Source organism: Poromitra crassiceps (assembly GCF_964638095.1).
Source record: "Poromitra crassiceps genome assembly, chromosome: 11".
Lineage (NCBI taxonomy): Eukaryota > Metazoa > Chordata > Actinopteri > Beryciformes > Melamphaidae > Poromitra > Poromitra crassiceps.
This window is the reverse complement of record NC_139643.1, coordinates 2,286,213-2,311,599: the sequence shown is the minus strand read 5'-3', so window position 1 is coordinate 2,311,599 and position 25,387 is coordinate 2,286,213. Positions and strand designations below refer to the sequence as shown.

Here is a 25,387-nt window from a genome sequence, read left to right as displayed (position 1 = left end):
TTTTATGATTAAATCTCCAAATTTGTAATTCAAACAGGTAATTAATCACGATGGTCCGATGTAGAGGGCTCAGAGGTCCGCCTCCCCTCCGATATACTGCTTCTCTAACATACTAGGGTGCGCTTGTTTAACCCGCACGTCCCCCGCGCGTCACGTTGAGCAGTTTGCCTTTTTTATTATTCAATCTGCAATGCAAAGCATTTTGGTAAAGAAACCGCGTGCAATGTTATGGTCAAACTTCCCCCACTTCACTATATCACGCAGTATTTGCGAGGGGTTTATATACACCCCATGGCTGTATGTGTTTCTCTTAGGGTTTAATTTTTTTTTTTTGTAAAAAGTTTGGGTTAGCTAGGGTTTGAGCTTTCTTAAAGCTCATAGCTTTCTGGGAAATATCCAAACAGCTGGTGTTTGAAGGAACACAATTTACATTAACCTTAACATGAATTGAAACTCACTCACCTTGAATTCTTGTAACGTTACAAGTCACAATGTCTGTCTTTGAGGTGCTTCAAAGTTGGAAATGTTTGGAATGAATAAAAACTGCAACCTCAGTGGCACAGGCTGTCAGGTGACTTCCGCCTGTAGAGACTGCTCACATGTGCCACCTGGGGGCTCTTTTGCGCACTGCAGCTGCTGGTGAAAAGGGAGGGGGGGGGAAATCACCCTAATTACTCCGGGAGGCCGCTGCACCGCCGCAGCATTGCGTCTCCCTGGTTATACAGACCTCTGTAACAACTACACTATGTGATAGCACACACATGTAATTAGTTTGTATCACATTTTGAATGCACTGGCTTTAAAGAGCTCCAAGATACAGACAGAAATGTCCAAAATGTTACAACTATCCCCGGTCTCCCCTACGGGAAAAGGTTATCAGGCCATTTGAAATCATTTGGAGCAATAATAATGTGTTTGCCTTCATTGTAGAGTAACTGCATAATTCAGCCTCTTGTGCAGTGAAACTACAGGATCTATACATGTTTACTTGGGGCCTGAAGCAAACACGCTTGTTGAGTGTGTGGTTCATTCACTCTTTGCAAAAACAAAAGCACATTTACCTGGGTCAGGTCAGACGCATCGTCAACTATCAAAACAATCTTCTTTCTACATGTTTCAACCAGACAAACGTGTCCCTGGTCTTTATTTAGACTATACCCTGTGTGTGGTGTAAGGAAGAGAGAGCGAAACATTTGATTTGAGCTCAGTCATCATTACAGTAGACAGTTTTGTCCACAAGATGTCGCTATTGGTGTATGAATAAGAATGACCAATGACCACCATCAATGATTTTCAAGCCAATTCTAGTAAGATGTTAGATGTTATGAGATCAAAGTTGGGATTTATCATAAATGCAATTAGGCATATTCTATCTTTATTGTGGTAGACCAGGTTCTCAAACTGTTTTGACTTCAGTACCCCTCTCCCTGATTTCTGAATCCAAGTACCCCCTTTACCCGACTACAACATTTTGCTTAGATAAATGCAAGAGAAAACTATAGCATGATGCAATGGAGGAATGATAACCCACCTTTTGAAGAATATAACATTACAAAACAAGAAATGAGCTGCAATTAGTGCCTCCTGAGCAGATTTATTTTAACATTTCATTTATTTTCATGATTTATTCTGACATTTTTTCCAATTTCCCCTTTCTCCCAAGTACCCCCTGTAGTACCTCCACGTACCCCAGTTTGGGAACCACTGTGAAAAAATAAATATAAGGCACAGCCAATGGGCTGTGGGCCAAACAGTAAAGGGGTGCGGTCTCATACACATGCCGGAAATGCCTTTAAGTGCCAGCCGGCAGCCGCATGTTTGTCATTGCACCATCATGACTGGTCGAGGGAGATCAAGCAAGGCTCACTGTGCCAATAGCACACCTAGGGAAACAAAACAAGTCAAGCCCCTGCCTCAATGTCCAGGGAAAGCCCTGGTGGTAGAGAAGAAACATGACACCAAGGAGGAAGAGAAACCAAGGAAAAGAGAGCAGAAAAAGCCAAAACACACCGATGAGAAACCACCTGTGTCCAGCAGCAAAACAGAAGAGAAGAGCAGAAAGGAAAAAACAGGTGCTGGCAGGGGCAAACCTGGAGAAGGTTTCACAGAGGAGAAGAAAAGGCAGCCGAAGTCACCAAAGGCCACCACAGAGGCTCGTGTGCCACGAGGCGTCATCGAAAAGAAAGCTGACGTGAACAAACTCCTCTCCGCCACTCTGAAGGAACTGAAGATAAAGACAAAGGAAAGATCTGAGGCAGCATCCATCATCAATAGCACAGTGAAAACCATCATGGATCATTTGAAACGCAACACCACCTGCTTTAAAGATGTAAAAGCCCTGCCTACTGGAAGTTACTACGAACGTTTGAAGGTGATTAACCATTGCACCAACACTGAGGGGCCACACACAGGGGTTGATTCATGACAAGGACACTGCCATTACCTTTACTAGAAATGTAGGCACATACAGGACTATGAGGCATTTTGGCTAACACGTTTCTACCAGATGGCTCGTGTGACATCATCTGGTGATGTTTTTGTGTGTGTAGATCTCTAATGCTGATGAATTTGATGTGATGCTGACCATTCCTATTGAGCGGGTGGACATCAGACCATTCAGTGAGGACGGGGCCTTTTATAGAGTGGCATTGAAGCGTGGCAAGTGCTGCCTGGATCAGTTCCGGAAGGAGGACGACACTCTGCCTGCTAGTGAGATACTCAAGGAGTTCAGGGAAGAAGTGAAGAAGTGTGTCAAGATGTCTGAGGGTGAGTAACAACATTGAGCTATGCAGAGTGGGCAGTTGGCACAGTCACTTGCTAAATGCTGGTAAATTGGTCTGCCACATATATGTAACCTGCCATCATTTGTTGGGACATTTTATCTGAATTTTGGGATGGACCAGCAGTCACTGTGGCTGGCAGACATCATTGAAGTTACTGAACTGATGTATTTTTGCTGGATATTTGGTATACACTTTGTGCTGTTTGAATACTGCCATGGGCCTCCTAACCCATCTTGAACAGCGAGAACAATTAGCTCTCGTTGTGGCTATTCATTTGGACAGGCATCTCTTTAAAAAGAGCTCTACATACAAGTTATTTAACATGTCACTTTTGGGAAATACAAATTAACATGTCAATTTGTGAAAATGCAGAAATCTTTAGGTACATTTTAACATTACACTGGGAGACATTCATAAAGTGGGCACATACATTTTCAGTGAGCACCAACTATCCCAATTATATATATATATATATATATATATATATATATATATATATATATATATATATAGTGAGAAGATCCAGCACACGCCAGGTTGTTAGAATAGACTTCTTTTATTTAAGTTGCATAGATATGGCGAACAACGTGTTTCGCTGTTGCTTCATCAGGTTCGCTTTACAAATGAATGGCACAGGGGTGGGTTTAAAAAGGCTGTACCATCGATTATCAACAGGTGAGTATCATTACAGATCATGTAAATCATCTTGAGCTGCAAATCATGTGACAGCAAGACAATGCAGTTTATACATGTTTGAAAAGACAAGTACATTGAGGGAAATATAGCATTATCAAGTGTCACAATTACATAGAGATTAGAAAATAGAAAATATTTAAAATATATGTGGAAGAATTTGAAAAAGATATACAATAACATGGTTTATTTACCTGGATAAGGCTCCAGAATGGTCACAATGAAACCACAGAACAGCCTATGTATCTAGTGCAATACCTCAACTCTTTATATATATATATATATATATATATATATATATATATATATATATAAATATAGGGGGGAGGGGGTCCGTGCCAGGAAGATAGTGGGCTCTATCGTTGCAGCGGCGCAGTTTCTAGGCCGAGCGCCAGCCGCAGCGCAAAGCAGTGGGCGTGGAAAGGCGCACTTGATATCTTGGTATCGGCGCTAAACTCAGCCTCAACCATTATAACCACGCCTTTTAAGCGTAAAATTATGCATTGTCCGCTCATTGGAGAATTGCAGGGAAGAGACACACGCTTGCCTTTTAAGCTCCAATTCCTGGACAAATCCGGTAAAACCAGACAAAGCCAAGGGCTCCGCCGCCCCCCCCTCCCTTCATCCGGTCTGTCTATCTCCATATATAGGCTATTATTCCATATTATTATGCTTCTCAAAGCAATCTAACTGCAGTTAAAATACTGCAAGCATGTAAATACCGTAAAATACCAATTATTAGCCCGGCGTTAATTGACAAAATATGTAGCCAGACCCCGCGTCAATATGGGACCTGCGGCAGTTTGGGACCTGCTTTAATTATTTTTGTACAAAAATATTGCTCAGCAAAGATTGTAAATAGTATGAAATTGTTTATTTAAACCATTTATTTTAATGAGTTGGCTACAGTCAGCACCCCACACGATTGCTTGTCTATGGGGAGAGCCGCGCCTCCCTCTCAGCGCAGCAGAGCACATTGCATGCCAGTTCTGGCCTGTACATGAAATCAAATAAAATTTGAGCTGAACTGTGACCTACCGGTATTTACCACTAAACTTTCTCCGCTGAAGGTGAGAGAACATGATCATCATGTGAGCAGATTATTTGTTGCATGCGCTGCCTCCTCCGCTGTTCATCACTCACGGAGCACCCTCTTCAGTAGCGCACATGTGAAAGAGCGGTGAAATACCAATTAGAAGCGGACTTCTATGCCCGCTGGCAGGGAAATATACCATAGGCACATTTCTCAAAATAATTATTACACCAGAGATGTCGGTTTTAGTGTATAAAAATCTTCAGGAAATGCCTACACAATTTTCAGAATCATCAGATGTTGAGGGAAAACGAATTTTGATCAGCAAGTTTCGTGCATGTGTTTTTTTTCCTCGTTGTTCCCGTTTCCTCGTTGTTCGTATTCTTCATCCGATTTTTCTTCTTCGTTGTGTTTGGGAGATGCATTCAACAGGATGTCGCAAAGGTAAAAAGAAAACATTGAAAAAACTAACCGGGCGTCAAATTGGGACCTGCTTTTATGTACAAAATATGTATCCAGACCCCGCTTATATATGGGACCCGCGGCAATTTGGAAGTCGGCTTCTAATTGGTATTTTACGGTACATGCCTATAATGTCAATTATCTGAATGAAATAATAATACATATTAATTAGGAATATTAGTAATATTAGTAGCCTAGCTAATTTCGGGGGGGGGGGGGGGGGTAATAAAACGTAGAGCTATATTACACATAAATGGGGATTATTATGATAGCCTAAACTAAATTTATGAAACTGCATTACAGCTTCACCCAAAGCCTGAGAAGGGTTGCAATCTTATATTCTATTGTATTCTAAAGTATTTTTTTCTATATATTGTATTCTCCATTCACTTTCCTGTCCCCGGTGCACAGAATCCTGCTTTAGGCCTGCTTTTCAAAAGCGCAAAGCGCTAAAAGTAGGCCAGGTCGGAAGATGGCTGGAAGATACGAGTACGCCGGTATTTAGCGCCGACACGCCCACTTTGGCGCATTCAGGGACTCCGCCACGCCCATTCGGCCTAAAGCGCATTTGGCAGCCTAAAGCCTATTGCTATTTTCCCGAAACAGGCGCAAGGCACGTTTTTTTGCGTTTAAGGCCCGTTTTAGCGCCGAAGGCCTGTGGGAGAATAGGGACCATAGTGCCTCATCTCACTCTCCCTATACAAGGCATCACCTGCAGGTAGAAAAAATAAAGTTAATACATCATAAAATGGACGCAGATCAAGTATTTCATTCAGACCATTGGGCTCAATTGTGTTTAAGGTGTGTATCCAATATGCTTCACTCCTAAGTAATAGGTTGATGATATTTCCCCTTCTTGGATTGGGTAAGACTCTCTCCATGCCTATAAATTTCATAGAGGCTGCAGAGCTGCCTTGTGTTCTGCAATTCTTAATTTAAGATTGCGTTTAGTTTGGTCGACATATATGAGACCACAATGACATTTAAGCATGTAGACTACATGTGTCGTCATGCAGAAACCAGAATCCTAGAAAGAAAACAACTACTGTACCCTCCTCAGAAAAACACAGACAATAAAGTCACCTTTGTGTCAGAGTATAATAATGTCTCAGGAGAAGTCAAGAACATCTTAAGAAAACATTGGAGAATCTTGGACTGTGACCCTATAGCCTCAAACATCTTGCTGCCTCTTTGCCCCGTTTTTGTTACAAAAGGGGCAGAAATATCATTGATTCTATAGTTAAATCCATGTATAGAGAGCCTGCAGTAAAAAACCAACTGGCTCTCCCAGGAAGTCCATGTAAATCACATGTGGTCGATGCATACATTGCTCTAATACCTTTAACACAAAACATTTTAACCACCCACATACAGCAGAAAAATACAGCATAAAATAACTAATCAACTGCATGACGACACATGTAGTCTACATGCTTAAATGTCCTTGTGGTCTCATATATGTCGGCCAAACTAAACGCAATCTTAAATTAAGAATTGCAGAACACAAGGCAGCTATAAGAAATGGCAACATGGATTACGCAATTGCTCGCCACTACAATGACAGAAATCATGGCTCTGCAGCCTCTATGAAATTTATAGGCATTGAGAGTCTCACCCAATCCAAGAAGGGGAAATATCATCAACCAATTACTTAGGAGGGAAGCATATTGGATACACACCTTAAACACAGTTGAGCCCAATGGTCTGAATGAAATACTTGATTTGAGTCCATTTTTATGATGTATTAACTTTATTTGTTCTACCTGCAGGTGATGCCTTGTATAGGGAGTGTGAGATGACGCACTATATCTCCCTGGCACGGACTCCCTCCCCCCTATATACAGTATATAAAAAAGTGTTGAGGTATTGCACTAGATACATAGGCTGTGGTTTCATTGTGACCATTCTAGAGCCTTATCCAGGTAAATTAATGTGTCTGACCATGCTATTGTATATATTTTAGAAATTCTTCCACATATATTTAAAAAAAAATCTATTTTCTAATCTCTATGTAATTGTGACACTTGATATTGCTATATTTAACTCAATGTACTTGTCTTTTCAAACATGTATAAACTGCATAGAGACTGTCTGGGAATGCCCATACAGGCTCTAGGAATGCCCACAGTAGACGCAATTGGGCTGATAGCCCAGCCCAGGCAGACACGATCGGGGATTTAACCACCGCAGTAAACGCACATCTGAACAGACGTCTTGTGTTCTGCTCTAGAACCCCCAAACATGTAGTTTAGAGCCGCAGCACCGTCTTTTGGTGAGTCAGCCCATGAGATATATCGGCGGTTTTACCCCACTCGCGCGCCAGCCGTTAACATTTTGTGGGCATTCCCAGACATGCGGACTGTCTCTATTGTTTTGCTGTCACATAATTTGCAGCTCATGCTGTCACATGATCTGTAATGATATTCACCTGCTGATAATAGTGAACCGCAGGGATGACGTATTTTTGTAGTCAGAACGCGGAAGTCCCGGACTTCCTGGTTCTTCACTGTTTCTGTCTATGGGATTTCTGAATGGGTTTTTGCCGCGATGCTTCTAATAATCTCTCTGGGCAACGCTGGCTTAATGAAACGCGAACCAGAGTTCAGTCGGATAATCTTCACACATGAGGACCACTTTCATGAGTTTTGTAGCGTAAATGCGAGCCCTAGAAGTAAAAAGCTCGAGCTAAGGGACTGTTCGTTATTTATGAGAGGGGGGGTATGGTGCAGAAAGGGGGAGGGGTATCAAATATTTTTTTGAGTACTGGGGATGGACTTGTGTTTTTTATTTTGGCTTTAGGGAGGGTTATACAACTTTAATTTTTTGTATTTTGTATATATTTTTAAATGCGTTTTTTCATTCCAAAATTCTATGGTTCTCTATCTATGGTTATAATAAATAAATAATAAATAAATAATCTATGGTTTACCTGTATGGTGACTGGACTCCGCTCCAGACCGCTCGCCGCTCGATACAGATTTCACCCGCTTGCACTCACCGCTCCGCTCAAAAGAATAAAAGAGATAAAAAGGCCAGGGTGTTTTAATTTGCGTTTAAACGCCTGGCCAATGGGCATTGCTCACTACAAATAACATGAGCTCAGCAGAGTCGGCTGCATGCTCGTTTCTCTTCCTTCTCGTCTCGCAGCAGCTGGCAAGTAAATAGTGGGCGTGCACATGAAGTAAGCCAAGTCTTATTGGAGGCTGGAGCGGACATCACAGTGCATCAGTGTCACTCATCCAAATAACGTTAAATCTGCAAGGGATATATATAGCACCTGGATTACGTACATGTTTCACATAGGGTTGTGTTTTGATTTTTATTGTTTTATTTTGTCCAATATTGAAATGTTCGACAATTGCATGTTGTGCTAACATAAACATTATTTATATCTACCACTTAGCCTATTTAGGCTGATTTGGTTGCTATTTCTTGTCAATGTATTACCCTCAATGCATGCTGGGAGTGGGAGATTTCACATGTGGCTCAATTAGCCAGGCACCGATGCATTCTGTTTCGAACATGTTGTGATTGAAACTGGAGCGGGACTGAGCGGTACTTAGCGGGTGATGGGCTTTATAACTAGGAGATGAGGCGTTTATGGGCTGGGTACTAAACGTTATATGCCCCCCGCCCCCTCTCTCCCCCGATGTCATAGGGCGCTATCAAACATAGCCAAATAATCGGAAAAGGTCATATTTTCTATACCTTTGGTGTGAATATGATAAAGTGTGGTTATTTATGGTGGAGGGAGGGTCATGCATTTATCTCCAGGCACTCAGGGAGGGACATGGAAATATATTTATAGATCTGGGGAGGGTGAAGGAAAAAAACGAAAACAAAGTCGCCCCTGCACCATACCCCCCCCTCTCATAAATAACGGACTGTCCCTAAGTTAATCCAGAACTACACACTGGCTTCCACGTCACGTCAGCGCTCAACCTGGACTGTTGTTGGATGTGTGCACTGATTACCCCGGGCTGAACGGGCTGAACCAGGTGAGGGAAAGATAATTTCCGTGTTCGTCCTTTGAAGTGGTGACGTTATTGACGTATATATCCCCATCAACTCAACAGTGTAGTCTCATTTAGCCGTTTGCTAGCTAGCCGCCCTTTTAAGGGCACGTAAAAGCTTCAAAACTCATAAAAGTGGTCCTCGTGTGTGAAGATGATATTACTAAACACTGGTTCGCAAAAACCCATTCAAAACTCCCATAGGCGAAAACAGTGAAGAACCAGGACTGTTAGCATCGATGATTTCCGGACTCATTCCTGCGGCTCTCTATTGATGGTACAGCCTTTTTAAACCCACCCCTGTGCCATTCATTTGTAAAGCGAACCTGATGAAGCAACAGCGAAAGACGTTGTTCGCCATATCTATGCAACTTAAATAAAAGAAGTCTATTCGAACAACCTGGTGTGCGCTGGATCTTCTCACTGTTTCTGCTGTTCCTGCTCGAGCTGCACCCGAGACTAGCAGCACAGCTGTGCACAGGGCACTACTTTCTTTCAGTTTTAACCATCAATAATTGTTCCTTTTCTCATTATTTCATTTCTCAGAGTAAATACTGTATATTTATTTCGAGATTTTTGTCAATTATTTGTGCTGTTATGGTTATTATTAGCCTAGTTACTCACTTGTACACTAGCTTAGATTGTGTTACTTATGGATGGCATGGAATTATAGTGAAAATAGATTGTCCCCCCTTTTTGCTGGGGACCCCACTTTGAAAGCCACTGGCTTAGGCTACAACTGTTGCGAGAAGGTTTCAGGATTTATCTCTATGCATTAGACTGTGATTACTATTTACTGTATATAAATCTATTTATTCACATAGATTCATGATATATTATGGTATACAGCCTACCTGTGACATAAATGTTTTGATTAATCTGTCTAAATGTAGCCTATTACTGCATGACTGATCCTATGATGTCATTGTAATCACACTCAGGTGTGGTTTCACAGGACAGGTGTTGTCCATTCAATCAGCCCACCTGTCTTTATAATGGCTGTCTTGCACTGTGTTTGTATGAGACTTGACAAAGGCGATGGCCGAAACACTTTCTTGCATCTGAAACCAGAGTGTGCCTTCCCCTGCACTATCAACATACTCGTTTAGTTACATTCCAATTCATCAACTTTGGAGCGTTATTTACCCCCCCTTCCCGACATGCTAGGTTGACATGCTTGGGCCCAATCGATTCCGTATTTCTTCTACTTTCATGGTATAAAGATTACCACTCACGCTTTAAAAACGAGCTCGGAGTCAGCTCGCAGTCAGCCATGGATTTACGGGCCAAATTCAGTTTAAAAATGTGGGAGTTTTAGGTTGCGGTTTTTATTAGGAAAAATGACAGCATGAAACATAAATGCGAAAAAAATAGCGCTGCTTGGTGGGCCATTTGCACGCCGAATTTAATAGAAGGCCCGGATAACTTGAAATGAATTGACTTACTTGCATATCCATGCCATCTGTAGTGTAACCGCATGCTGCCGAGACGTTGCAAATATCCCACTTTTCTCAGTCTCCACTCGCTTTGGCTCGTAATCCAATGCAACTAACTTACTGCTTGATAAAAAGTAAATAAAAATAAAGGGGAAATATAATATGCTGCTACTGTCGTCAGTGTCGTGTAAATCTATATATTCCAGCTCATCACAGCAAAGTGGAATTTTGATGTCATCACTTCCTCATAGTGAACTGGATTCAGCATTGAGAGACTCATTTAACATTGGACAATACAATGTCAATCTTACCGATCTATCCAATCAACAACCAATTAGGTTGAATAAATTAATTGTTTGGTATTGATTGGTGAGGGCGGGTTAGGCTCCAGCTAAATATTATTGGTTGAAAAACACATAATTTCACTGTTCCTTGTGAAATGCATGTGTTTTCAACCAATAATATTTAGCATGAGATAAATTACGTTGGCTATCAAACGCCCTAGGGGAGGATTTTTTTCTCCTCTACCCCCCGAGGGCATGACCAGGACATGACAGACTGGCACAGACTCTGTCTGCATGCCGCTCCATCAGTGCCCTACAGGTGTCACTGTTGCTGAAGCATTTTAAGATACAAAAATACAAATTTCAGCTCAGCTGCACCTTTTACAGACGGGTACATTGACGGGCTGTGTTGTGTCAAGCTAGACGTAACGAGGGAAGAGGACAGCAGAAGGAAGCAGCACTCGCATTTCCTTGTCGAACTCTAACATTAAAAGTTTGCTCGTCACAAAATAACACTCGTTTTGGGAATGTAGCCTAATGATGTTCTCTATCACATCCGCTAACCTGTTGGTCGTTGAAAAAGTCGGCATTTATCAGCTGAGCTGCACCTTTTACAGACGGGTACATTGACGGGCTGTGTTGTGTCAAGTAGACGTAACGGGGGAAGAGGACAGCAGAAGGAAGTTTGAACAATACCGCCCCCATCTGGCGGAGTCAGGTTAGGACAGATCAGCACGCAAATCAAATCAGCATCGGCGCCTAGATCGTCTGGACAAGTGGAGATGTAGGGCCGTTGGCGCATGCACACACCGGCCAAAAATAAAGACTTTCATAGAACCAAAAACCTATGGCTTAGTCTGCAAAAGAAACACGACAAAAGCCATAGTAATTTAGGAGGTGTGCATAAACTATTTCCTTTTTTAAATACAAAAATGTGAAATGACAGTATTATCGCTTATTGGACAGGATAAGCAGGTATTTGTCGTTATAGTATCACCTGAAAAAATCCCCCCCAATGTCTATAGATCCCCCCCAAAATCTATAAATCCCCCCTATCTGAAGAACGGGGGGAATATATATACTATATATATATATATATATATATATATATATATATATATTCTAATTGTGTTTCTTGTTTATTCTTTCAGATGTGGAGGTGGAAAAAAAGAAAAGTGGTTGCCCGGCTGTAACATTACTGATAAGAGGGTCAAAAGAAAGATCAGTCCCCATCTCACTGGATGTTGTTCTCAGTCTACAAGTCCAAAAATCAAGGTGGCCAGCTTCCACTGAAGGAGGACTTCAAATAGAGAGCTGGCTGGGAACAAAAGTAAAGCAAGAATACAAACGGAAGCCATACTACCTCGTCTCAAAATACGAGGGCAGTGGTATGATGGAAAGTGACGGGGTCCTCGCTAAAGGTACACCTGAAATCTTATTTTTTTTTACTTCTCTCCATGGGTGAACTGAAGTGACATTGAAATGAGTCGTTTGGACACTGGCCAAGTTGTAATACTTGATCATTATACCTTGAGTTGATTATTTCAAGGACTAAATTTGTTTATATCCAGGCTTCATGTGATGTCTGGAGTCTCAGCCTTGGATAAATGATGTGAAAGATATCTAGGAAAAGGGGAATGCTTGTTGTGGCACATTACAATATAATAACTAATAAAACATATTTTTTACACAGCCTTCTTGTGCTATGCTTGCATCTCCTCCTCAAACCAATAATCAGATCACTGTCTATGTAAACAGTCATTCAGCAGAGAGGGGTAGACTTTATCTAACTTCAAGTCAATTTCCTCAAACATTCAAACATTTCCTTACATTCACTGTACTTGGCAATTTAAGTGATTCATATCTTCATGTTACCCAAACAATGCTGTATGTGTTTAACAAGGGCCTTTTCATCAACTATAAATCCCGCGTGCCACGTGTGCTCGATTCCTCGGTCGCGCTTCCCTGCAACTCATCAGCTGTTCGGCTTGCATACGCAGCTCAGCCACTGCGCGCCCTCGCCCGCAGCTTGGCTACTGCGTGGCCTTGCCTGCTCTATTGGTATGCGCAGCGCACAATTGCGCAACTTCGCATCAATAATGACATCACAATTGCTCGAGTGACCATTACTGATCACATCATGGAGTGCTCAAGTGACATCACTCAGCGCACAATTGCTCAACTTTGGCCTCACCCGCAGCTCGGCTGCTGCGTGGCCTCGTCTGCTCTATTGGCATGCGCAGCACACAATTGCTCAACTTCGCATCAATGCTGACATCACTCACTGATGACATTACAATTGCTCGAGTTACATCACAATTGCTGATGACATCATCCAATGTGGGACAAAAAATTTAACAGAGAAACAAACCGACTTACTGCCTTTTATATGATGATGATGAACACTAGAGAAAAGGGAAGCCGCAACTTCCCATGCCCACTTGAGTGGTGCAGCCACTTCTATAAGTAACGTGTGTCTGTTTGTAGCATGAGGTGAGGGGAGGGAAGCTGAGATGTAGCCTAGGCCCCACCCCCGGCTCCTTCAGAACAATGTAGGTTTAGAGGATAGACCAATCAGGAGTAGCCTGTGCATATGGAGAAGGGGGCGGGGGAGAAGTGTCCGACCTTCGGAAACCTGCACCACTTACTTCAACACCTTGGTGTGATTTTCTTTCTTCCTATGACCACAGATGTTTGGCGGATTTCATTCTCCAATGTGGAGAAAGCCATAATGAAGAATCATGGATCAGAGAAGACATGCTGCGAAGTGGGCGGAGCACGCTGCTGCAGGTTGGGTTTTATATGATTTAACTCATTAAGTGCCATAGACGACCTAACTCGTCTTACATAATCCAGCGCTTAAGTGCCAAGGACGGACTAACTCGTCTTACATAAACATTTTTTTTTTTTGACAGTGGGACATCAATCAACCCCTTTTACATCTTCGAGATAACTATTTGGAGCAAGAGCATGTGTGTAATCTATTTTACCGACCACTAAGTGGCGACAGAGACCGAGAGAAGTCACAGCCACGGGACCCAAAAGCCACAAAAGCAGCCGCCTCCCGCGGAAATGGCTTGGCGATTTTACAGTCAGAAGCCCGGACACACACACACAGAACGGACAGAGATCCCTTCCCCCCAGAGCCGCGCAGCAACGCGCGAACACACACACACACACACACACACACACACACACACACACACACACACACACACACACACACCGCGGGAGCAAGCCATTCAAGGAAATAGCGACGCGATTTTACAGTAATCCATTTCAGACTCGTCTTGCCCGACAGGCAGACAGGCAGGCAGGCAGCAGCAACGCGCTTCTGACACGCCCGCTGTTAGAGCCAGGAGGAAGGAGGAGAAGACACACGGAGGGAGGAGTTTGAATGAGAGGGGTGTTTCCTGTTGTTATGGAGGAAATTACTGTTCAAAACTATTGTTTAGAATGTCTGACGGTCTTACTGATGCCAAAAATGAATGGTTAAAGTGACTGTTTCACAAAAAGCCATTTATCTCTGAATAAATTTCCAGACGCTGAAACCATGCTGTACTCAACGGCTAATATCTACATAACTACTAACTCTGCAAACTAACTCTTTTAGACAGAGAAAGCACACATTCTATTAGTTATTTTTAGATGATTGGTGTTCATGAATTCTTAACAGAAAAGAATCCTCGGCTCTTCTAAAATGAGCCAGAATCGTCAAAAACACCCCTGGCACAACTTACCTACAGGAATGAAAACATGGCTGGCATTCAATGTGTTAATTTATTTTGGAAGAGCTTTTTTTCATTAAAACATTAGATACCTACACTGTACTTGATAAAATAACTATGAAGAAAATGAAACTCAATACTGAATGTTATTGAAGCCTCATGATTTCCCGGTAGCACTTTACATTACAGCTTGGTAACATGGTTATAGTGTGATAATAATAATAATAATAATAATGTAATTACCGAAGTAATAATAATAACTGTGGTAGTTTCTGTGTAATAACCATGAATTAGGGCTGCAAAATCCTAAACTCCCTTTTTCCATTTAATTTAATGTCAATAGTAGATTAAACCAAACATCTAGAGACGTAGGGTTTACCTGCACGATCCAGAGCTAGCTCTCTTGAGGTTGCGGGAGACCAGTGGATCGAATCCCACCTCAACGCCTGGGCAAGCCCTCAACATGGGTTGTTGCCAGGAACACAATGCAGGCCACATGGGTAACACTTTATAATAATGTTCAGTCGTAAGTCATTTATAAGCCTTTAGTTAATGATGAACCAATCACTTACAAAACATGAATATCCATTTGATTGATGATGAGTAATATGTTAACATATCACAAATGCAAGTCATCTATAAACGTTTAGTAAATTAAGTGTTCCTCACCTGTTATAAATGATGTAATCTGGGAACCCATCGGTCAAAAAAAATAAAAATAAAAAATCTCTAACCTCTGGGAGCAGCCCCGTTTCAATGTGGTGCAACAGGAACTCAAGAGGCTTTTTTTTGATTGACATCTTTATTGATAGTGATTACATATATACAGTACATAGACAGACACACCATTATCAAAAGGATAAAAACGCAATAAAGCTAGGAGCTTATTTCCATTGCGGTCCTCAAGGTGTCAGTGTGGTGAATGAATGTATGGGTGCGTGTGAGAGTGTAAGAATATAAGTGCATGTTTTAAGATGCACATGTCAAAGACTATGGGGGATGCGTGGGTGTGTCCACCACGCTGGGGGATGGAGAAAAAGGAGAGACTAAAAACATAATACACAATACGCAAGGGGAAACTAAAAACATAATGCACATAATACACAATAGTCAAAACAATATAAAAGGCCTAATGAAAACAGTCAATAAAATATCATATTAAACCCAGGATCAGCTGCTCCTGATCCAGCTCTTTACAGAAGCTTTAAAAGACGGCATAGATAAACTAGTCTTGATGGTTATGGGCAGGCTGTTCCACAGCACGGCTGCTGTGTAAAGGAAAGAGCTCTGCCCTATACACCTTTTACACCTGACTGGAACAAAGTCGGTGGGGCTCCCCTCGTGGCGTGGCCGTGCACGTCCCTGGCTTTTCTAAAATAATTTAAGAGATACCTTGGCACTACATTATTTACTATCCTGTGAACGATGCAAAGTTTAATCTGGTTTACTCTCTCCTCTACTTTGAGCCATTTGAGACTGTCAAAATGAGACTGTAGAAGGTGAGTCCTGGGATGCAGTTGAAGAATGAGCCTGAATAATTTGTTTTGCACTGTCTGCAATCTTTTTTTCAGTGTCATGGTGGTGCTGGTGTACCAGGAGGAGCAGGCATAATCAAAATGACATTGTACCAGGGCTCCTGCTAGAATTTTTAACGCTGCAGTATTTATAAATGAAGCAATCCTAGTGACAAATTTAACTCTCTGGTTTACCCTGGAGACTACTTTTAGAGCCATGCTCTCTCCTGATAATTTACTGTCTAAAACACAGCCCAAGTAAGTGACCTCCTCCTTGGCTGCGACCTCCACATCACCCACCATTACATTGAACCCAGGGGACCTTCTCAGTCTGATGTTGGAGCCAAAGACTATCGCTTCGGTTTTCCCTAGATGAAGGGATAGTCTGTTGTCCACTAACCAGGAGCTGATCTTTAGGAGCTCCTGGCTGAGGGTTCTCTCAACCGTTTCCTTGTCTTCCTTGAAAAAACAAACAAATTACAGTCACAAGCTGACTTCATATCATTAATTTATAATAAAAATTAAAGGGGACCCAAAATGAGGGACCCCGCATGTTGGCTGTAATGAAGTGGACATAGTGCCATTTACTTCGACCACTTGCTTACGGCCACCCAGATATGACCTTACCCATCTCAGTGATGTACTGCCAAATCCCATGGCCTTCAATTTTAACAAAAGTATTCTGTGGTTCACAGTGTCGAATGCTTTCTGTAGATCTAGTAGGACCATGCCACAATATTTACCATTGTCAACCTCTGTTCTAATTAGATCTGTCAGATAGAGTAGACGGGTGTCTGTGGAGTGAGATGGCCTAAACCCAGACTGAAAATCGTACAGGAGGTTGTTGTTTAAAATATATTCATTGATTTGTTCGAATATTATCCTTTCCAACACCTTGGACACTGTGCTTAGGATCGAGACAGGACGATAGTTACCCGGGTCCAGTTTATTTCCTTTTTTATAGAGAGGAATAACTCTAGCTACCTTAAGATCATTTGGAAAATGTCCTTGGCTGATGGACATGTTTACTATGAAAGTTAAGCAGGGAGCTATGGCCTCGGCTGCATCCTGCAGGAATCTGGCGGGGATTTTGTCCTGTCCTGTTGCCTTAGCAGGGTTGAGGGCCTTGTTTCCTCAGACACACTTGAAAACAAAAACGTGTCTGCCTGGACACCTTTTTGTTGATAAAAACGCTCCACATGACTTTTACCATACGTGTCTGTTGCAGTGGGCAAATTATTAACTAGTGTGTTTGCTATAGTATTTAAAAACTTATTTAGACTATTTGCTACATTAAAATGACCTGTTACGAGCGTGCCTCCTATGTCTAGACTCATGTTTTTTGCTTTTGTTATAAGCCTGTTTCTATATCCTGTCTGTTTCAGGCACTTCCACAGCTGTTGTGGATTTGACTTATTCTCTGTAATTTTATCATTGAAATACTCAGTCTTGGCTTTCTTTATCAGACTAGTTACCTCATTTCTGAGTTTTTTTAAATCATTATAGACTTGCTCATTCCCGTTTCTACTAAAATTGCTGAATGTGTCATTTCTGACCTTGATAGCTTTGAGGATTTCTGAGTTCATCCAAGGCTCCGATCTGACTTTACATCTTATAGTTTTTTCTGGTGCAATCTCGTTTATGGCTGCTAGAAACAAGGATTTAAAATGCTCCCAAGCTTTATCCACAGACACACAACTAAAATCAGGTGAGCAGTCCATGCACAGTAGCCTACCTTTTAGCACTTCACTATTGTAGTTCTTCAAGACCTTATCTTGGTAGTGTTGTGATACCCAAGGACTGCCCTCTGAACCTTGCGAGTGCAGAATATAATTGAGTGGTCGCTTAGTCCATAGTCTATTACCCCACTATTTGAGATTTTAGACTTATCAGACACTAAAACTAGATCGATAGTGGTATGTGAAGAACTTGTTATCCGAGTGGGTTTATTTATTAGTTGTTTAAAGTTGTAGTTGGTGCAAAGGTTTAGGAAGGCCCTGTTCATGGAATGGTCAAGGCTTGAAACGTCGGTGTTAAAATCACCCATTAATATCACTTCACCAGACAAAAATTCGCTATGTTTGAAACATAGCTCTTCTAATTTAGTGTAAAAATCAATTTGATTTGGCAGTCTGTAGCATAATCCCACTAGGATTGGTTTACTCTTAGGAAGAAGGATGTTAGCACAGACTGCTTCTAAGTGCTCATCATTGAGATCCAATCTTACATTAAAAACAATATCTGACCTAATATAAACACAGACCCCTCCCCCCCTCCTATTATGGTCTTTCCTAATCACAGTGTAATTCTCCATTTCAATCTCGACATCCGTTATTGAGGCGTCCAGCCAGGACTCCGATATCCAAACTATACCTGCTTTACTACCTTGTATAAGATGCCGGATTTGATTAATTTTATGTAGTAGGCTCACATTTAGATGAAGAATGCGTAAGCCCTTGGATTTACATACGTCCATAAGAAGTCCAGGATGAAGAGGGATGTTGTTTTTCGTAGGGTCAGTAGTTGGCTGCGCAATGTCTACTGGGCCTGGCATAATTTGATGTCTAGGCTGTGCGTAATGACATCTCAAAAGGAATTCTACTTTGCACTGCGCTGCGCTAGACAGAGATTACGGGTGCGCTCCGAGAGCGCGAGGTATTTGTGCGTAAGAGGTCCTTTTCAAAGCTCTTAGTGCGAAGTAATTGCGCGCTGCTGACGATAGGGTAATGCCATCTATATTTAGCGCGGAAACGCCTGCTTTGGCTTGTGGCAGCCAATGCCCAGTACAATTATCACAGGCATGCGCTTGTGTCTGCCCCCAATTTGCATTGCACACGGCGTTAAACGAGCGCAAACACTAAATTAGCGCTTTTGGGAAGATAGAGCCCACAGACTTTTAAAGTATTTGGTGTACTCTGAAGTATGTCAAACATTAATATAAGGATATCTTGGCTCAATTGTTGAATGTCTATGTGATCAAATAACATAATCATGATCCCATAGGCATCCATGAATTGAGCAAAACTAACCAAGTAAATGAACGAGGAAGGGGGGGTGCCTGTTTCCAAGCATTGTCTGAGGGGAGGCTCACAGTCCCAGACTTTGAAAACCCCTGGTCTTGCTCATTTTCATCTGAAAAATTTCCTTCAGGAAATGCCACATCAGAATTCATGTGAAAATTGCACAACACTTACATCTTACGGTCATGACTGACTCACTCAGGCACAGTGCCAGGAGGGAGGGTGGGAGGGAGGGGGTATGATAATGATGTAGAGTCATACATGGGGGTGCACACAAGAGACTGTGAGAGAATATGTACCATTATGTTTATAAAGATATTGAGTTTTCTATTTAAATAAATTAGTATATATGAATGTAGAAAGAAAAAAGAACAACATTAGGCTTAAAGATGTTGTAAAAAGGAGCTCATTGGAGGTGGCCATTCAAGTCCATTTGAGAAAAGTAGGCACTCGATCTCCATAGCAGTTAAAAAGCCTTTATTCAATTATTATTATTATTTCCATTATTTTATTTTATTTTATATTATTCAATATATGGTTAGCCAATATTCAATAATAGGCTTTTTAAATGCTATGGAGACTGCCTTTTTTAAAGTAGGGCCCGCTGCCTACTTCTTTTCTCAAATAATTCTAATGTATATTTTCATTCTGTTAATGACTTTTCATTTATATAATAGAATTAATTTATATATGTGTCAAAGAAGGCTGCATTAAGTTGCATTAAATTGTACCCTTTCTGTATTGTTTTTCTTTTCTTTTTTTTACATAAGATTACATTTTGGCCCATGGCCAGTGCTTAAAAATATTAACGTCTATCTCTGTAAGGTAAAATATGCTTAATTTGAGAAAGCACCAAAGCCTGATCCTTTGTTCTTACATCCAGGAAGGATTGTTTGAAGCTCCTCAAGCACTTGCTGGGTCTGTTGAAAAGCGAAGACTCCTCATTGAACAAGTTCTGCTCGTACCACGCCAAGACCACCCTCCTCCATGTCTGCTGCTCCAGAACTAAGGACAGTGACTGGGAGGCCTCAAGTCTTAACTACTGCTTTGAGCTGCTGCTGGAAAACTTTGAGTCCCATCTAACAAAACGTCAACTCTCCAACTTCTTCATCCCATCTCAGAACCTGCTCTCGGGTCCTAGTTCTAAGAGCTGCACATCTCTGGCTCGTCGGATCAAGGAAGAACGTGACAAAGGTTTTCCCATATTCCAAAAGTGATGACTGTCCAAGATCCAGCTGTGAACCATCTTGCACGAGAAACTCAGAGGAATCTTTCAAGTGTAAAAGCATCAACCAAATGTTATGCAATTAGTTTCTGCCCATTTTATTATCTTTTTATCTGATTTTTTCATATTCTGTCAGCCTGTTTTAAATTGATGTCTTGTATGCTATTTCATTGTTTATCCTGTTTACTTTTTTGTGGTTTAAGTACTTTGTATCAACATCTTGCAAAGTGCAATATAAACAGTTTACCATATTGTAATTGTCTCCCTATTCTCCTTTACCAGCTTATATGAAATAACTTCCTAAATGACCTCACCACGTGATATATTTTCAGAGCGCAATCTACATCTACATCAGGATGTCAAGATCTTTAAACAAGATGTGAAGAACAGTACGCTCTTCATTTATCCTCTCACCTGTAAATAAAGGCAATGGAGAACATTTAAACATTTTAAACTTCAAAGTAAAAAAAAGTTTTGGAAAGGCATATCTTTGGCAACTTGATAAAAAAATAATTTGTTCAATAACAAATTCTTCCTTTTATGGTCAACTTCCACTCCACTTGCTTTCACTTGTCAATGAATTGTTTTACTCCACCTACCAAGAGAGAGCAGAGCCGAGAACTAAGTTTCACTTTCCTGGAAATAAGCAGTCAGTTTACCAGTTTATGGCTGGGACATACAGCACCATTCATTGTCAGGTGCATAATGTGGGTAATGCGTGGGCAAGTCAGTGGAAAAGCCAGCCAGACTGCATTCTTCCACAGTTCCACTTCCTTAGAAATAGCAGAAACAATGTGATTTAAAAAGCCTGGGGCTGGTTGCACAAAGCACCTTAAGTTAAGATTTTCCTTAGAGTCTGAGTTAAAGTTTTTATTCTTATTAGATATTGTAAATGGACAATTGTTGTTAGAGATTGTAAATGGACTTAGCAGCCCAGCTACCAGGCCTCAGCACTGAGCTGCTCTCCATTCAGCAGGCTAAGCCCAGGCCTCACCAACAGCGTATCTACCAGGCCTCAGCACTGAGCTGCTCCCCATCCAGCAGGCTAAAGCCCGGGACATACTCCAGGCGGGCAGCGGGAGGCGGAGCTCTGCAAACCGGGAGCGCAGGGCCGAGGTGGTCATACTCAGAGTGCTGCTCAGAGCACCGCTGCTTACATAGTACAGTGAATGGCCCATGATAAAGTCAATGAAACTCAATTAAAAGTCAATGGAATGCCATTTATGTTCAGTAGACTGCGGTTTCACTCTCAAACGATTGTATCAGCACATGAATAGAATCGCCAATCTTGTTTTTATTGAATGTAAATAGGCCCAGATCTCTCTCTCAACACAGCACAGTACTTGAAATGAACAGTTAGAAATCAAAGTTTACCACATGGGTCAAGAAATGTGGTCAAAACATGGCTCATTGTAGCCTACTTACCATGGACTGTATAAATAGCTACTTCTTCATTTAATTTCTCTTCCTGTCTCTCCCTCCAAAGCGGAGCAGTGCGGTGCGGCGCGCTGCTAGAAAAATCTGGCGACATGCGTTTACGGCTGCGGTGGCCTGGCCCCCACTGTAATTACGTCATATTGCCCGCACGGCCCTCACGGTTGGAAGCGTGCATGGAGTATGTCCCGCCCTTAAGCCCAGGCTTCACAAGCATCTTATCTACCAGGCCTCAGCACTGAGCTGCCCTCCACCCAGCAGGCTAAGCCCAGGCCTCACAGCTGCACTCCATCCAGCAGGCTAAGACCAGGCCTCAGCAGCAGTTTATCTACAGTACCAGGCAGTAGCGAACCGTGCCTCTCACACCTGGGCCCTCTGACCAGCCCACATGTAACCCTATCCCCTCCCCAGCAGCAGAAAAAAGTTAAGTACCAGCTTGGTTTGTGTCCTATGACAATACGTCTGAAAGTCATCATCGCATATGACCCTATTCAGCCACGACCAGACAGCACAGAGAGAAATAAACAGCTAGCCTATTCTATTCAGCAAAATGCAACCAGTCACATCATCAGAATCAGAATCAGAATCAGAAAGACTTTAATGATCCCCGGGGGGAAATTGGGACAAGTTACAGTTGCTCGTTCACATAACAGATAGCATAAGATAAAATAAAATAAAATACACAGTAGTAATGCGATAGTAAATAAGCAGAATGAGAAGAAGAAGAAAGAACACAACATAGCATGGAATAAACAGTATAACAGTATAAACAGTAAACAGTATTAAATGCAATAGGAGCAAAGAAAAAAAAGTGGAGTACGTCTAAGTAAGCAATACGTAGAGTAAGTATACATTACGTGCCAATTGTCATTATTGCACACTGAACATATATTATTCGGCCTGCCCCATACGTTACACGTGGCTCAGCCATGCACTTTCCAGTTAGCCTATCTTTATTGCACACTGAAGTTATATTATTCGGCTTGCCCTATACGTTACACGTGGCTCAGCCAGGCACTTTTCCAGTTAGCCTATCGGCTGGCTCAGTCTCAGGGAGACTGAGCGTCTCCGAGGTGCTCTTTTAAGAGAGGCATTAAATAGACCAATGGCCACAGGCAGGAATGACTTCCTGTGCCTCTCCGTGCTGCATCTAGGTGGAATCAGTCTCTCACTGAATGTACTCCTGTGTTTGACTAGCACGCCGTGGAGTGGGTGCGAGTCATTGCTCATGATGGAGCGTAGCCTGGATAACGTTCTCTTCTCTGACACCGCAGTCAGAGAGCCCAGGTCCAGCCCCACAATGTCCCTGGCTTTACGGATCAATTTGTTAAGTCTGTTTGCATCCGCTGCCTTCAGCCTGCTACCCCAGCACACAATAGCATAGAGGAAGGCACTAGCCACTACCGACTCATAGAACATCCTCAGCATGGTCCGGCAGACGTTGAAGGACCTCAGCCGTCTCAGAAAGTAGAGACGGCTTTGCCCCTTCTTGTAGAGTGCATCAGAGTTCTTAGCCCAGTCTAGTTTATTGTCAATGTACACGCCCAGGTACTTGTAATCCTCCACTATGTCAACACTGACCCCGTGGATTGAAACAGGGGTCACCGGAGCCTTGACCCTCCTTAGGTCCACCACCAGCTCCTTTGTCTTTGACACGTTGAGCTGCAGGTGGTTCTGCTCACACCATGTGACAAAGTTGGCCACCACATCCCGATACTCATCGTCATCGCCATCTTTGATACATCCCACTATCGCAGAGTCATCAGAGAACTTCTGAAGGTGGCAAGTCTCTGTCTGGTAGATGAAGTCCGTGGTGTAGATGGTGAAGAACAAGACTATAGACAAGCTGTGTGTGAATTTCAGCGGAATATGACAGTGGGCCGACACATCACAACACAGAACCATCAGAGCAGCAGCGACACATGTCTGTCACGCAACACAGCACGCACGCATGTACACACACACACACACACACACACACACACACAGCAGCGCGCTGTATAACAAGTTGGAACAGGCTAAGCGGCCTATACAAGTTAATACATTCGATTATTAACGGTGCGAGAATGGCCAGGAATGCCAGCTTGTGATCAGTAAAGCAGTTGGAGATCTGGGTTAGGAGGCTGTCAATTACGCTGCAGTACAGTGTCTGTACCCGTGCGTAAACGTCTCCTGGAGACGTTCTGGCTTGATCCGGTCATCCACGGACGGTACCGTGTATAATTCTTGCTGGCGTTGAAATGCTTCTGAAAGTGTTTTGGTTTTGAACACAGTGTAACATAGCCTGGTAAACCAGCCCGTCATGTGACCTCAGAACAACAAAACAACAGAAAACAGATTTTCTGAACCAAATTAAGAGCTGGTGTGGGTCTTATTTCCCAATCAATTTAAACTTTTCATTAAAAGTTAATCTGCAATGAGAAGAGTTTGGCGGTGCGGCAGCCATGATCCTCTGCCTAGTTGCGGCAGACTGTCGCGCATTGTTGACAGTCTGTCAACAACGCAGACTGTCGTGCAGCTAGTTGCTGCTGTGAGTCTTGTCACATGGTATTGTCCAACGCAGCAGGAGGAATCTGTCATACAGCCAACGATGAGCCTCCCCATCCATTTAGAGGGATGATCTGATTGGTCAATTTTACTGTCACGAAAAATATCCTCACGGTGAATTCATTACATCAGCCATCTGCGAATTTACAGCGGCCACGCCAACCAGAGAGCTGCACTGAGCTGCTATTCTTCCCAACAACACAGAGGTGCAAAATTCGGTAACACTTTCTATGAAGCCCATAATGCATTATAAGCATACTTATAATGCCTCATAATGCGATTATAATGCTGTATAACTATAGTTATACAGCATTATAAGCACTCATAACTATTCATAATGCTTTATAACTATAATCATAATACAATATAAAGCATATTATAATCACTTATAGAGTCAAGTGTTATAATGCATTATAACTGCGGGTCCCTCAAGGACATTTTTTCCCCCATGGATCATAATGCACTATAATTCCCATAGTTGTAATATATTATAATCACATTATAAGGCATTATAATCATGGTTATAATGCACTATAATGTGATTATAAGTTATTATAAGTGGTCATTGTATGTTCTAAGTAAAGTAATGAAAGTCCTGCGGTATAAGCAGATACAATGCATAAGCTGGTTATAAGTCACTATAAATAGTCATTGTATGCTTTAAGTAAAGTGAAAGCAATTCCTGAGTTATAAGCAGATATAATACATTACAAGCTGGTTATAAGTCACTATAAGTGGTCATTGTATGCTTTAAGTAAAGTGAAAAATAAAAAATAAAAAATCTATGCAATAACAACACATAAAACGTTGTAAAAAGGATTTATTTTTTCACTGGGTCAACAGACAATGAATCAAGTATTTTCATCAACAAAAGTGGTAAGTGTAACCCTTGCAACTAAAAGTTACAAAATATGATGATAATGATGACTGTAACTAAGGAATACACTAATTGCAGTATTCTATGGGCCAAAAGGTCAGAAGTCTCTAGGATCAACTATGGAGCCTGAGTGAACCCAAACAACACACCAGATTGACACCGACAAACATTTCCTTTTCGAAGAATAAAAAAAGTAATTATCCCTCTTAATATAGAGATGTAAGGAAATAAGAAATGGTCATACAAACCACTAAAGTGAGAGTGAGAGTGTAACCCCCCTCTGGGTCTGTCACTGAAGCTAGTGGCCTCTACTCTAGGTTCAATGAGGAGTTTGGTTA

At 41.9% G+C, this 25,387-nt stretch overlaps 1 protein-coding gene across 1 annotated transcript; it reads left to right on the top strand.

The window, feature by feature from the left end:
* Positions 1-1,834: 1,834 nt before the first annotated feature.
* Positions 1,835-20,302, top strand: LOC310785676 (cyclic GMP-AMP synthase-like; the record flags this gene model as incomplete). The annotated part of the gene is made up of 5 exons (XM_083646821.1): positions 1,835-2,371; positions 2,550-2,766; positions 11,856-12,125; positions 13,395-13,494; positions 19,850-20,302. 5 exons carry the CDS (start codon positions 1,835-1,837, stop codon positions 20,181-20,183), a joined length of 1,458 nt encoding a protein of 485 aa, XP_083502947.1. The 3' UTR covers positions 20,184-20,302.
* Positions 20,303-25,387: the final 5,085 nt, after the last annotated feature.